This window comes from Vanacampus margaritifer, chromosome 8 (assembly GCF_051991255.1).
Source record: "Vanacampus margaritifer isolate UIUO_Vmar chromosome 8, RoL_Vmar_1.0, whole genome shotgun sequence".
Classification (NCBI taxonomy): domain Eukaryota; kingdom Metazoa; phylum Chordata; class Actinopteri; order Syngnathiformes; family Syngnathidae; genus Vanacampus; species Vanacampus margaritifer.
The window spans coordinates 20,499,794-20,514,489 of record NC_135439.1 but is presented as its reverse complement, the minus strand read 5'-3'; the positions used below and the strand labels follow the sequence as shown (position 1 = coordinate 20,514,489).

Here is a 14,696-nt window from a genome sequence, read left to right as displayed (position 1 = left end):
TAGTGTGCAAAGATAAAAACAATAATCAAACACAATTATTCCAGATAATTAAACCAATCAGATGGCTGAGCAGACCTCAACAGCTTCGATGCGCTGCTCAAAAACGTCCTGGTCGATTACTTGGATCTTCTGGAAGCGCTCCTCTTCTTCAACAAGATGGAGGCTCACCTCTTCGATCTGTCTGATTATTTTTTGGGGCCACTCAATGGCTCGCCACCTTGAAAATAAATAACCACATTAATCACTGAACATATAGGGTGGGCCACAAGTTTCCAAACATCAGAAAATTGGCATTTATTAACTACAAATATATTGTATTTTTGGATATCATTACAATGTTCTATGCAGTCCCACTGGAATTAAGCATGTCATTTTCGGTTTACAGCAAGTGGCAAAATGGCCGCCCCCTGAGATGGATAAAAACGGGTGGATTTTGCTGCTTAACTCATACTATCTCCACAATCACAATATGCATCAGAATGCTGTGTTTCAGGGTTTCTGCAGGTATCATTAAAGCTAATTTAATGCTGTTTTTAACGCAACTTAAAACTAATTTAATCCCCACGTCGTACTGCATATATACACACACACGCACATATATACATATGCTGTTTATATATTAGGGCTGTCAGTCGATTACAATTTTTATTCATAATTGCCTGATTTCCATAATAAACTTGTAATTAATCGCAAATTATACCTGTTTTAAATGTATAATAAAATACTTTTTTTCCAATTTGTCATACTCGTTAACATAAAAGCGGACAAATATGGTTACCAAATACAAATGAGGTTGTATCTTTTAGTTCACTGATAAAGTAATTTTATAGTAAGCAATTCATAGTTATTTGAAGTTAAAAAGATACACCAAAAAGTTCAAATGAGTGTGGAAAAATTATTTTAGATTTGTGTTGCTATAATTTTCTGCCGCTAGGTGGCATTTGTGTTTCATGTTGGACGTTGGCAACAAGAACAGTACATTGTTTTCAAATTCAGAGCAATTGGTATTTGGAAAATAAAGCAAATCGTGGACTCCAGGCCATTTTTGTTCATTGTAAATCACAACCAGTCACCAGTGACTTCTTTGCCCAACGCTGTATGTGAAATGAAGCATGAACAACAATTGTTTTACATCAATTGTATTTAAATATTTAATGTCTCTCGTGTCATTCAATACTTTTTAATGTCATTTAAGGCCTTAATTCCAGCATGCTCCATTTAATGACTTTTAATGCTTTTTAATGAAAACCCGGTGTTTAGATTAGTGGAGGTACATACAACACATTATTGTAAAGATTTTTTTTTTTGGGGGGGGGGGTGACTTCCCTTAAATAAAAAAACAACAACAACAAAAACCACTTACTTTTTAATAAAATCCTCATTTGATAAAGAATAGTAAAATTCTTCAAATAGTTCATACTCTGCTAAAATTTTTGAAACACGCTCCTGAGGAAAAAGAAAAGAAAATTCCGGTAAAGTAAACTTTATAGGCTAAATGAGATAAATAGCGAACGTATCCTGTTAATTAGCACCTTGCAACCCTTGAGGTGGTCAGGGACTTGCTTCATCCAGTCCCTCTTCTCTGTCAGATCCTCAATAGAGTTGGGACGTTCGCCTATCGTGTGACCAATGTTGTTGAACTCATCACATTCCTGGACACACACAAAGCGATAACAGCTTAAGACATAACTTTGATTTTGAAGAAGTGAATTAGAATTCTAAAATGCTAAACACTTGAAAGTGTCATACATTTGAGACAAATTACTTACATCTTCCAGCTGCCTTCTTAGCTTCTCAGCATAATGCTCCAATGTCGCAATGGCTAAGGCCTTTTTTTTGCTGATGAGATTCTGACGTACTCCCTCAACATGTACAATAAATGCACCAACAATTATGGAGGATGGCAGGGAGCTTTGGAGCACTTCCTTGTCTTTGAAATGCTTTTCCACCTCTAACTTGACTACCTTGGATGTCTTGTCATCGTCGCCGCCACTGGGCCTGCAAAGACAGTGATTTTCTGAGTGTGATGTTGGGGTGTTGTTAAAGTCTTCTCTAGGAAAACACAATTACATGAAGTGGTCTTCTATGTTTAAGTTGTACAGCTCAATGTATTTGATATATTCTGCAGCGTAAGCCTTGAGGGGTATGACCGCTTTCTTGAGAGCCATGTAGATCATCTCTCTCATCTGTAATACTTTTGGCTCACAAAGATGTACTGACTCCAGCACAGGATCGTCACCGAATAACAGCCTCTTCATTAAAAACTGGGACGGACAGAGAGAGTCATGTCAAGACATCTTATTAGGTTTTACGACTTTCTGTTTCATTTGCAGTTTAAGAATATTTGGCTTTACCTTATCAAGCATTGGTATATTGTGTGTGACCAGAATGCCCTCGTCGAATAGGTTTAAAATAGAGGCCTCGAAATTCTCCAGAGGTGTGCTGTAATATACACCTGTCTCGTTCAAAACTAAATCCACCAGGAACAGAGGTTTGTTCTTTGGCCTGCATGAAATCAAAGAAACATCAAATGGCAACTTAATAGTCACATAACCCTGTCCAATATATAAAGAATTATTCAGTAGACCATTGATTCCATACCATCCATCCATTTTGAACTCTGAACTCTGGCGAGTAACCCACAACAATAGTAGAGGCCTCCTTTCCACATGTTTACATTTTAAAATTAGGGTTGTTCCATGCCAAATCACCCATTGGGTTTAATCAAGCAGTTTTGCCCCCCCCCCCCCTCCCAAAAAAAGAAGTATGTTCTATGTGGCCCCACTACGGTATTCTGGTTAATACTGTGTTAGTGGAATATGAGTTGATCAGCAAAATCCAGCAGTTTTTATCACTAACAGAAGGCGGCCATTTTGCCACTTGCTGTTGAATAAAAATGACATTACAGTTGCTCAGGTCTCAGGTAACAACCAATCACAGCTCAGCTTCAGAAAACAGGTGAGCTGTGATTGGTTGTTGCCTGAGCCCTAAGCAACTGTGATGTCATCTTCAGTCGACAACAAGTGGCAAAATGGCCGCCTCCTGAGATGGATAAAAACAGCTGAATTTTGCTTCATAACTCGTATTCCACAATTGTAATATATTAATCAGAACGTCATGTTTAGACTAATGAGTCCACATATGACATATTATTGTCAAGAAATGTTTCATGTTGACTTCCCCTTTAAGACCACGTGATCCACAAGGTCAATTTCAAGATCAAATTATAGGTCAAGAGGTCATATTACTAAAATATGCACCAATCTTCAAAATAATCACAGATTTTGACTCAATGTTGAATTTCCTTATCAACAATATCTGTTTTGTGAAGATTGACCCAGTAGTTCCTGAAATATAAGGGTTCAAAAGAAGTAGGCCACACCCCTTTTTGCCAAAAACATTAGAATTCAGAGGGCCGTAGCTCCCAAACCCCTGCTCCGATTGACATCAAATTTGAGATTTAGCGTTGAGCCATCACTACCAATAACCACACCAAGTTTCATTAAAATCTAAATAACAACCCATTGTTTGCTGTCACCTAATTATGCTATCAGAAGAACAAAACTAACAATCTCTACTCTTTTGTAGCAATGGTTTCAATAGTACCTCATTGCACATCACTATGGTGAGTAACTATTTAGAAATACCATGTAGTTTCCAATATACATTTTCAAGAATTCTTGCACTCACTCACTTACTTGTAGGGGCTATTTATGTAGTCATTCCCCCACACTAGGTCATCGGAGCATGTTAGCACACTGCAGCATGCATCCAAAATCAGTTTGCTGAGGCAGAATAGTGAATCCTCCACAAGGTTGCGCAACGTGTCCTGCAGGTTGTAGTGCACCACAGCTAACAGTTTGTTCAGCTTGGAAACTTTGTGCATCCCCCAGTGAGTTTCGTTCATGTTGTACGCGCCTTTGCCAATAGTTTCAAGGTTGTGTCGGAGGCTGTAAGTCACAGTGACCATCCAGGCCTCCCGGAGAAACAAGCTTATCTGAATGACAAAAAATCCTCAAGGATTGCTTTCTTACACTGTTAACATCTCCATTGTTGGCATTTACAGTACCTGAGTTTGCATTTGGGTTTGGTTATGTTCAAACTCTTCCAGTCGCAGAGGTTTGGTTAAGGAGACATTGAAGAGTTTCATAGTTGCTAGTTTGTTGCACTCGGACCTTATTTCCGATAATGTGCAGATCACTTTGGGTTCTGTCAGCATGGACTTGGTCAAGAATGCGGCTCGGTTCTTCTTGAAGTCAAAGGCAGGAACCGTTACACACCCTGCATAAGGAAAAATAAGTGTTCAGTGGGAAGACTCAAACCTGAATTTAACAAACAAACTCCATTTGTACCTTTAAGTGGCACCCTCTCGTGCTCCTTCTGTGGCACCATGATGTGTGAAAACTCCTGTGGGTGGCTTATCACACCTTTATCCAATATGAAGCGATTCATAGTACGGTCATAATCCAGCTTTACTTCCTTGGCCAGTCCCTCTACACACTCTTTAACACTGCATATAAAGTCATCAACTTAAAGGTAACGAACAAATCAAAATTAGGGGTGTCAAAATTACTGCGTTAATTTTGGGTTAATTTATAGCTCCTTTTAACGCCACAAATTTTTTTAATGCGCGATTAATGACCGCCCCTTACTTGGAATCGAAACTGGGAGAATTCCAGTCGCAATGCAGCAGACACGTCCATGCCAACATTTAGCAGTGATTAATTTAATAATAATGCATATATTTGTGGAGACTGCGGTCAAGTTGTATTTTACAATTTTAAAAATGTGCAGAATTTCACGTTGCTTCATGTTAAAGATTAGTATGAAAAGAAAAATGCACTGTCACCAATGTCTTACAAATGCAATTATGCCATCTAGTGGCAGAAAAATGACCAACACAAATCAATATCACACTTACTTTTATAGCACAGTACATCTTTTTAATTTTAACTAAATTTTATGAATTATTATGAAATTACTGTTTAATTACTAAAAGATGCAGCCATATTTCTATTAGTTTAACATGTTTTCTCTTTTATGTTAAGAAGAGTATGAGATAGATATAAAATGTGCGATTAATCGCGAGTTAACTATTGAAATCATGCGATTAATTCATTCACTCCCAGCCATTATCACTGAAGCAATGCCCTTTGCTCCCGGCTGTTTTAGTGGATTTTGACTGATTTTGCAAAGCCCACAGAATATTGTGTTCTATTGCTATAAAAACATGGAACCTACCCAAAAAAATATCTTTCATCAGGAAAAAAAGTTTATTTCTATCTGTTTCCGTTTTGCAGCAATTAGCATTATAATATAGCTAAGTTTTATCATTCACAAACCTGTTGAAAACACTGACAAAAAGAGCTTGTTGCAACATGGCCCTGGTTGATCTCTTGTACTCTGCTGCCACCTGCTGGCCATTTTTGTAATAACTACCATTGCTTCAACCGTTCTTTTCAGTTCAGAGGCTGAATCAAAGCCTTCTATATGCTCTAGCAAAAAAAAAAAAAAAAATAAACGTATAAATATGTCTTTGGGAGCATGGCAATATTTAAAATAGAAGGTATTTATACGTTTTTGGGAGCAAATGAGTTAATTAGGATAAAAAAATGTAATCGCCTGACACCCCTAATGAAATAATAAGTACAGAAAGGTTAAAAGACAACATAAAGGATCACATACATGTCCAGCTTGAGACCAGAGGCTAAGAGAGCACGTCTTTTGATACGGAGGAGACAGTATGGATCAATAGATGGCGTTTCATTCCAGATGGGCATGCAGTCCACAGTCAAGTTGTAGAGGATGAGGGCCTCTGAGTTTGCCCTTAGGTGCATGGCAAACTGGATCCGCTGGACAAACACACGGGGGTCCTCAGCACTGAACAACAGCCTGATTCTAGGAATCCAGTGCCTATTGCCCGTTTGTAGGCAGTTAACACCTGGACAAGAGTGAGGGAAACATTCAAATGGATTTTTTTATCAAAATCCAGGGCTGTGCTTAGGAAAGAAAATAAAAATTACCAGGGCAATTCTTTTCTCCTTCTTTTAGGTTGCTGTTTGGGAAAACCTTTTCTACCAAGTACTGGCCTTTCTCCCTGTTGTAGTCAATAACACCTACTAAATGCCAGCTATACTCCAATGATGTTGGAGGTTGGCCATTTTCTGATGACAGAGATGAAATAAACTGTCAAAATAGTCTGATTATTCATTTGCATGTACCTTTTTTTTTTTAGTTTTTCACATATCTTACCAAACGACACAGTGTCATCTGCCGGCAGTAACGCTTTTGCCGGAATTGGTTTACTGCAAGGTGATTCTTCAGTTTTACCCAGGACAAGCCAGTCTTCTGCAGTACGACAATCAAACTCCACGTTGTCAAATACCTACGAGGAAAATGTTTGGAAAGAACAAAAAGATTTGTACAAAACTTTGAAAAGTCAAGATCCCATAATGTTGTGGTGCACTGTAGCAGGCTCACCTCAAGCGGAAGATAGGGTGACACAGTTAGATGCTCGTCATTATTGTCCAAACAACGTGGCATCATAAGATTAGAGTTAATATTTTTTTCTGTCAGGAGCCTTTCGAAATCAATCTTCAAATATTCTCTTCGACACCTTTGGAGAAGATGCAGTATTTTTGAAAACACTTGAAGGTGTTTAGGGGCTCCCTTAGCATTTTGATGTGAGTTGCTAAAATGGGGTATATGCCACGGACGAGGCGGGACTTCAGACTTCCGGGTTTCACACATCAGCGCTGTTTCCGGTTGCTGTTTGAAACGTGTGGGCCGCGTCCCAGCGCTTGTGCCCCTCAGTTGCGCGTTCCCATCGACGGGTGCGAGTGTGTAGTGTGTCTTTCTCAGTTGTCCGAAGCATTTCAGAGAGCTGAGACGCCCTCACGGTTGGGGGTGCGAGTGTTGGAACGCGTTGGAACTGCTGGCCGGAAACGCGCTGATGTGTGAAACCCGGAAGTCCGTGGCATCTACCCCATAGGGATGGGCAACTATTGCCCACACTCTGAGTGGCACCCTGATTAATAAAAAATATATATACAGTAAAATATATATTTTTACAAAAAAAAAAAATCCACAAGAATATTGTGGTAAAAAAATCCCAGGAAAAAATAAATACAATATATTAAATTAAATACCTGTATACAGTGACTGTAGTTTTAAGTTGTAATATCACCATTCACCACTAGATGCTTGCACGGGGTCTTATTCTGCCGTATAGTACAACATGAATAGGCTTAATAATTTTATGTGGATTTTGAATTATATGCAGGACAAATATAGTAGCACCTCAATAATATAAACATTTTGGGTGAGTTCTTGCACTTGATGTTTGGTTGCTGTTCAGCAGTTTTGTGCCATCCTTGAATGGCAATTTTTATATGAGAGCCCTTTGCACTGTTGGGTTAGGAGTTTATATTTTATGCATGCATTGAGAAATGTATTATGAAAAATGAAATATATAAAGAGCATGTATTTTATCCATATTTAAAATGGCATTATTGTCATACATCTAGTGTAGCATGGATGAAAAATTGTGGACCCCTCCTGCAATTACGTACAGTATGTTGCCCATCCCTGAGCTACAAAATTATCACAATGACAAAGGAAGAGTATTGGACAATTCTTGGTCACAAATGCAATACGTACCTCTCTTTGGTTAAATCGCGAGGGCTTCTGCCAGGAACGGTTTTGTAGGGCATTTGGACCTTGGGCGTATCTCCACCACGGTTGAAGTAAGTAGTGAGTAGTTGCTTTGAGAAGGGGCCATAATAGTCCTTGTCATCGAACATGTATTTGGCAAATGGAGACTTTGAACTTGCATCTAAGAGCCAAGAGAAGCATATTTGAAGGCTTTCTATAGATCCATTAGATTATGATTTTCCCCCCCAATATTTTTCACTCGTTTTACTTTTAACTTGTGCAGCTTTCCTGGTACAACAGTTTACTCAAGAAATTCAGATATTGAAACCACATGCTTTGAAATTGTCCCATGTTAAACCACAGTTAACGTTTTTAACCTAAATTCCCAAAACTTTTAATTAGCATCTCAGATGTATGTGAAAAGTCAACAATAGATATCGTTAGATAAGTACTGAATAATAGAAGGTGCAGATAACCTTTGGACACACAAATTACATTAATTAGGACATAATAATAATACTGTACATTATGATATTTTAGAACTTGGCCTTAACTTGTAATTGAGCATCCCTGGCCTAAAAGGTTTCTCACCTTCTGAATCATCATCATCATCATCACTGAAGTCAAGAGTGGATAGCTGATCCTGAGTGTCTGCATCCTCTACACAAGTCTAAAACAGTAAACAAAGTTAAGGAATTAACATGCACACCACATAAATATTAAAAGAATTTCATATTTTTACAAGTACTGTAATTACATTTTGCGTGTAGTTTTACCTTAAATCTTAAAGTGGTGAAGACATCTGAGTAGAGGCCCTTCTGTTTATTCTTGCGACCTTTTCTGACAGGAGGCAGTGTGTGTCTGTTACTTTCAGCAGACGGTTTCTCTTTTTGAGTTGTCTGGGACGAATGGTGGCCAAATGTCCCAAAACCTGGCAAACGTTTACCCTCCATCTCAAGCGTAACTAAAATACCTTGTGGATTAACAACAACAACAAAAAGTTAGGAAGAGAGGATGAGAGGTCCAGGCAGGCAGGCTGACAAAACAATTTACAATAACTCCTAAAACGTGAGGCCGAATGCAGACGTTCACTAGTTGTGTCGACGCAGCTAACCGAGTTAGCCTAACTCAGTGAGGTAATGGCTGCACAACTAGCAGCCAGTAAAGCCGCAAAAATAGCAGACAACAGTCGACACACACGCCTATATATTTTGTTTATTCTTCATTGCTCTCTTTGCGAGTGTCAGCCTTGTTTGGGCACCCAAACGGAGCTCCGAGTGTTTATTTTGAAAATTCTCCTGACTGCCGCTGCGGTCACCAATGACGTCGTGATTTGTAAACGCGCTTTGTCATAGTTAACGACAACGTACTTTATACACATCATTCATGCCCTAATATAATAGAACGTAATGTATATACTCAATGAATCGATCACTGAATTGATTCAATATAGGCTAGTCTTCTATTTTGGGTGCATAATTTTACATCTGACTGAAGAGGAGTAGTGCTTGGGGTTAATTAAAATGTAGTTCTATTTTTATTTATTCAGCTCACAATAAAATAATAAAATAAGGAAACATAGAAAAGGATTTACTTTAAAAATGCATTAAAAAAAACCGTTTTAAATTGAGCAATTTGTTCATTAAGAAGTGCATTTACTGTCAATAATAAAATAATCAGCATACCTGCAGTGACAACGTGCAGTTCTCTCTCGGAAACGGAGAAAAGTAAAGGACGTCGCTATTTGTGCATCAATTGTCTTAAAACATATTTGAAGACCCTGAGTGTGCACGTAGCCCTCACCGCCTGCAATAAATGACTGTTGACTATATACGCTCACTCAAACTTCACAAATCTCAGTTTGCCAGTGCCAAGTAAACTTGCACGCGACAACGGTTGTCGTGGAGATGGAGTCACGTGATCCTTTAGGCTGCAGCTCGGAAGCGCTACACACCACACTTCCTTTTCGCTACACTCACTTGATGAAAAGTAGTATAGCTAATCTTGGCTTTTGAATAGAATGTCATATAATAATAATAATTTATTTAAAAAAACAAAAAAACATTTTGTCTGAAAAGAGAAAATTTTCCGCAGTTTGAATGTGTCTAGTTTCAATTCTAAAGCTGGATCACCGGAGGTAAATTGCTTCCAAGGGAGACCGAACACTGGCTGCAATAGTGTGAAATTTAACAGGTAAATTGGTTTAAAAAGACAAGAAGGATTCAGGGATACTGCAATTGCCATGATCGTTGACAGACGTTACTGGCTGATTGACTTTTCTGTCACTCTGATTAAAGGCACAAATATGAAACACCAGACTTAGGTGTAGTTTGGCAGAATTAAATGTTTAACACTAGACATTAGTGTTAAATACTTTCAACACTACTCAGTGTTTACCAGTCTTGATTTTTAATACTACACAGTGTTGCAGTAACACTGGTTAAGTGTGGGGGAAAAGTAACACTTTGAAAAGTGTCAGATTTACACTGGCAATTTTTCTGTGTATATCTACAAAATACCCAGTTTTTGTGTTGCTCGTATAGATCACGTAAAGCGTTACCATAGAGACCGTTGTTGTTGTTGCCTTTTTTTATGGTGTTTGTGCTGCTAGTCCAGGTAAACCTACATGTAGCATTTTTTTAATCCATCAATCCCCCACAAATCCCTTGGTACTGTGACGGAGATCTGCTAACCACTTGGGCCACCGTACTGAAATTCCTAAATCTTGTTTTTGTGAAACTTCAATCACATCTTATTGTATTTGTCTATGCAATTTCCGGAAATACTATCGAGCAAATAAACGTTCATTATAGCGTTGTACACACAAGTGTCTGACTTCAGCGTACGTGTTTCTGTGCTCAAATTTGCATTGTGTTCCTTTCACACTCATGACAGTTTAAATGTGTATGCAAGGGGGGGCTACTGACCCGTGTGCTCCACTCACTCGTGGATCACAGGGGCAATCAAACCTGGTCCGTTATCCATGGTCGATCACAGACATCATGCACTGCAGCCCCACCTCCTGCCCCTGGCCTCTTCAGTTGAAAGGTATCAGAGCAGCCTGAGATTGGGTAGCCAAGCACAAGTGAACAATCTCATGTGTTTGAAGCCTCACATGTCCCTTGTGAACGACATGCTGCTACGCAGATCGGCAAAATCTGTGTTGCGTGGAGACCATCTGAAGAGAAAATGCATGAAAATGTTGGCGGTTATGTTTCGGGAGGTGTTACGCTTCACTTTGGTGGTGATCCAAATGACAAAAGGCCTGATGTGACCTTGTTCTTTATGAGAAGGTCTCTGGCAAAATGAGGAGGTTTTTACAGTGGCGCCAAAGAGCAATGCCCAAATACAAAGAGATATCATGGATAGTGAAATTCTGTTTCTAGGCTGATTCTCAAAACAATGATCTCATCTAATGAGGAAGCCCACACCAGGAGGAATCTTTCCCGAAGGATCCAAATAAGCCACATCTTATGAAGACATTATCGCAACCAAGTGGCAACAGTCCTGAAAGCATCCTGACAAAGCAGTTTATTAATGATTAACACATGACGTACGGCGTTGACGCCGATAAGTCAACAACAGATGCGCCCAAGAAAACCCATATAAGAACCGCACGTCTTTGATGAGGTGGTGGCTTTCAAACGTTCACTTGGCAGTGCTGCAGCTAACTTTGGAATGTCAATGATGGTACCTGATTATACAAATGTGGCTTGCAGCCCTTTGGAAGTGGAACCGAATACAAACTAAACAGCTTTATTAGAGCTTTGATCAGCCCAGAAGTCGTTTTAACAAGAGAAGAAAGGAATTGCACAAGTGAATATACATCAACCCTTTCATCCAAAAGCCTTATTCATTCCAAATGTAAAACATACACAGTACACTCCTCAGCCATCTCCTACCGTAATGTTGTGAAGGTGATTCATTGAGAATCCGAACCCTGTTTTCCATTGTTGACATTGTGTTGCCAAGTTGAGTTCCTTACAAGGACCAGATGTTGGCAAACTGCATAAAAAAACAAAAAAACATTTCCCATTTACTGTCAGGCTGTTCGGAAAGCTTCAGCACAGGAACCCAAAGCTGTGGGCACGCCCTTGAAGAAGGTATATTAAAAATCCATACTTTTGCGTGTCCAATAAATCAAATTATGGGACAAGAAATGAACAGAGTTCCTGCGCAGGATGATTTATTCCGGAGATCTCCGTTACATCATTGAATCAAACTCCAACAGTTTCAGATCAATAATGCTACAATCAAATCGCAAGAACAGTGTCTCCAACACCGCCCCTCATGAATAAGTAAATGTGTTATATAATGGAAAAATACAGGTTGAAAAACAGAGTTCTCAGGACACAGATACAGCTGTATTCGTCTCTAGTCAAAATATACTTTCAAGGCACTTCTCAGTACTTTCTCCCATAACAAAATCTCACAAACAAGTTGAACTCAACAGCTCCTAATGTAACATAGTTATATGAGTGTGCGCTCTCTCTCACGAACAGAAATGTGTTTTCGCACAGAGAAGGAACTTCTTTAGACTAAATAATATGACCCAGCTTAAGGCCAGACCATACGAGGTCGACATCATCTGCTCTGCTCAGGACACAAAATATGTCTTATAGGTTAATATGAAGAATTAAAATGTTCATAATGTGTAACAATAGTTGATATATGAAATTAGGTATTAAAAATGTTATAATATCTTTCACCCTCAAAGTGCAATCAAACGTATGCACGCACACTGGCTGTGAAATATATGATTGCCACTGAAGCCTCGTAAAACTCTTTGCAATAGCACTAAGTATTTTGACTGTCACTAATTTACAGCAATCTGGTCATAATTTTAGATATTTTGTATTTAAATGAACGGTAAGTAAACAGCATGCACAGCTACCACTTATGTACACTTGCACCTTAAATCAAACTCTAGCGCTTTAAAGGAGTGCCTGTTCAAAGCATGGCCAGCGTCAATGTTGTCACTTTAATGATGAAAGGGACCAGCAACACATTCTGCTGCCTCCGTGCAATTGATATTTTTGATGGTTTTAGCAGTGACCCTGTTCTTTGACTCTACATTGAAGTCCCCGTCACGGGTTGACTGGATCACAGATGGACCCTGTGCAGTCCATTAAAGACACCGGTAATGAGTTCAGAAGGATCTTAAATCAGTACCAAGTCCAGGTGAGGGGCACACTTAAACCCCAACGAGTGGTTGAGGACTTCAAACGACTGCTTTTGATTTTTCCTCTCATTTGCGCCATTTTTAAGGAAGAGCCAAAGTCATACACGTTGGGTTTTTGCAGCCTGGCTAATATTAGGGAAACATCGTATGTCATGTCAGATTTGTTTAAATGATCTTGTTTTCTTTTACTGAATGGGGGATGTGGAAGCAGGTGTACATGCATCTTTAATTTTATGGTTATTCATTGATTATCAAAATGGACAGAAAATGAAACATCGTGCTCTACATTAAGTGAAATACTTCAAGTTTCTTGGCTAACAATTGGAAACTCCAAAGTTTCAGCCCCCTCCACTGGTTTCCTATTGAGTTGATGTCTGGAATTAGGCCACTCTGTGACATTCTTCTTCAGCCATTTAAGCTCATTTGTTGCCCATTATGTTTTGGGTCATTGTCATGATGAAGGACCAAGCCACAACAATCTTCAACGTTCTTGGTTTTCATCCTAGATTTGGCCACTAAATGTGGGGACCATTTGCAGACAAACAGCCCTGATGTTTCTTTCTTTCCTTGACTGTGGTCATGGTGTTCTTCGTAGCATACTTTTCCTCTTCCAAACAGAATGGATTGAAACTGCTCAGTGGCTCAGCTTGTGAACATCTCATGACCAAACCCAGAAACCTGCAGGTGTCCTAAGGCACTGTGTGGCAAAATGGCCACCCCCTGAGATGAATTAAAAACAGCTTGATTTGATTTGATTCATTCCAAAAATGCAATATTAACCAGAATGCCGTGTTTATTCTATAACGGGACCACATAGAACATATTGTTGTAAAGAAAATGTTTGACTTAACTTCCCCTTTTTAAAATCCTGGGGAAAAGTTTACTGTGTTGTGGATGCAAAGCTGAGAGAAGAGCAGGCTAGATTCCAATCAGGAAGATCATGGCACAGATCAAATATTTACTCTTTGAACTGCAGAGTCTGGAGTTCAATGGGCCACTCAAAATAAACTTCACAGACTTCACAGAAAAGGCTTTTGTTAGCCTTCACAAGGACGAGTTTTGGAAAATTCCTGGCAGTTCTGACAAGCTATTCAATGACATGTTCGGTGACACAAGCTGTTGTGTTATGCTTTCTCAGGGATACATTTTATCCCCAATGCTTTTCTCACTGTGTCACGGAGAAAGGACTTTCCAATGTGCTCCTGAGAAGATGCTGACAGATGTGCCATTTTCAGGGACTAGAATCACACAGACACAATGACAACCAAATAGCAATACTGTAAACATGATGTGGTGGCTGCCGGATGGATCTCAATACATTCTGGATGCAAAATACGAATAACACTGCACATCTCTAGTAAATGAACACTGACATGAATGCAGGAAGAACACAAACACATTTACACTCATTTTAAGAAAGAGACGTTTTTTTCCATGTGGATGATGTTTAAAGATGATTTCAATAAACTGCTGTGTAAGCCATGTTAGTATGATTCATCGTGGTGGGTGAGCAACTCCACACGAGAGAACCCAGCCACTTTGTTTATGGGGCCAATGAAGGGAAACTGCCAGATTGTGTTGTGTGACCAATGTGAGCTTGTTTCTAAAAAATCTCTGAAAGCAGTCAGACAAGAACAGATTCAGAATTCTAGTAAAGTAATGTTGTTTTTTCTGTTTTTGTGGGTTGGTGTATTTATTTAGTCTATTATTATTACATTGGTTACAAATGAACCCTCATCAAGTGAGTAACTATTTAACATTACCGGAATCTTTCCTCATTGAGACAAAATCACAATGATGTTTACATAGTAAATTACACATATGTAAATGTTTACAACGATAACGTAACCCGCACATTCAT

At 39.0% G+C, this 14,696-nt stretch overlaps 1 protein-coding gene across 2 annotated transcripts in view; it reads right to left on the bottom strand.

Moving 5' to 3' along the window:
- Positions 1-10,714, bottom strand: part of dnah1 (dynein, axonemal, heavy chain 1) — a 42,852-nt gene extending 32,138 nt beyond the window's left edge. The window contains exons 1-17 of one of the 2 annotated variants that reach the window (XM_077573952.1): positions 10,623-10,714; positions 8,430-8,626; positions 8,245-8,323; positions 7,660-7,834; positions 6,481-6,616; positions 6,253-6,385; positions 6,024-6,164; positions 5,686-5,941; positions 4,353-4,510; positions 4,070-4,281; positions 3,699-3,997; positions 2,355-2,505; positions 2,071-2,264; positions 1,770-1,998; positions 1,533-1,652; positions 1,364-1,446; positions 76-217 (exon numbers count right to left, since the gene is read on the bottom strand). In XM_077573952.1, the coding sequence (XP_077430078.1) occupies positions 76-217; positions 1,364-1,446; positions 1,533-1,652; positions 1,770-1,998; positions 2,071-2,264; positions 2,355-2,505; positions 3,699-3,997; positions 4,070-4,281; positions 4,353-4,510; positions 5,686-5,941; positions 6,024-6,164; positions 6,253-6,385; positions 6,481-6,616; positions 7,660-7,834; positions 8,245-8,323; positions 8,430-8,626; positions 10,623-10,638 (2,721 nt within the window). In that variant the 5' untranslated portion in view covers positions 10,639-10,714. Of the gene's footprint in view, positions 1-75; positions 218-1,363; positions 1,447-1,532; positions 1,653-1,769; positions 1,999-2,070; positions 2,265-2,354; positions 2,506-3,698; positions 3,998-4,069; positions 4,282-4,352; positions 4,511-5,685; positions 5,942-6,023; positions 6,165-6,252; positions 6,386-6,480; positions 6,617-7,659; positions 7,835-8,244; positions 8,324-8,429; positions 8,627-9,338; positions 9,474-10,622 lie in introns of those variants that run through there. The other variant, XM_077573951.1, reaches the window with a different exon arrangement.
- Between the last annotated feature and the right edge of the window lie 3,982 nt (positions 10,715-14,696).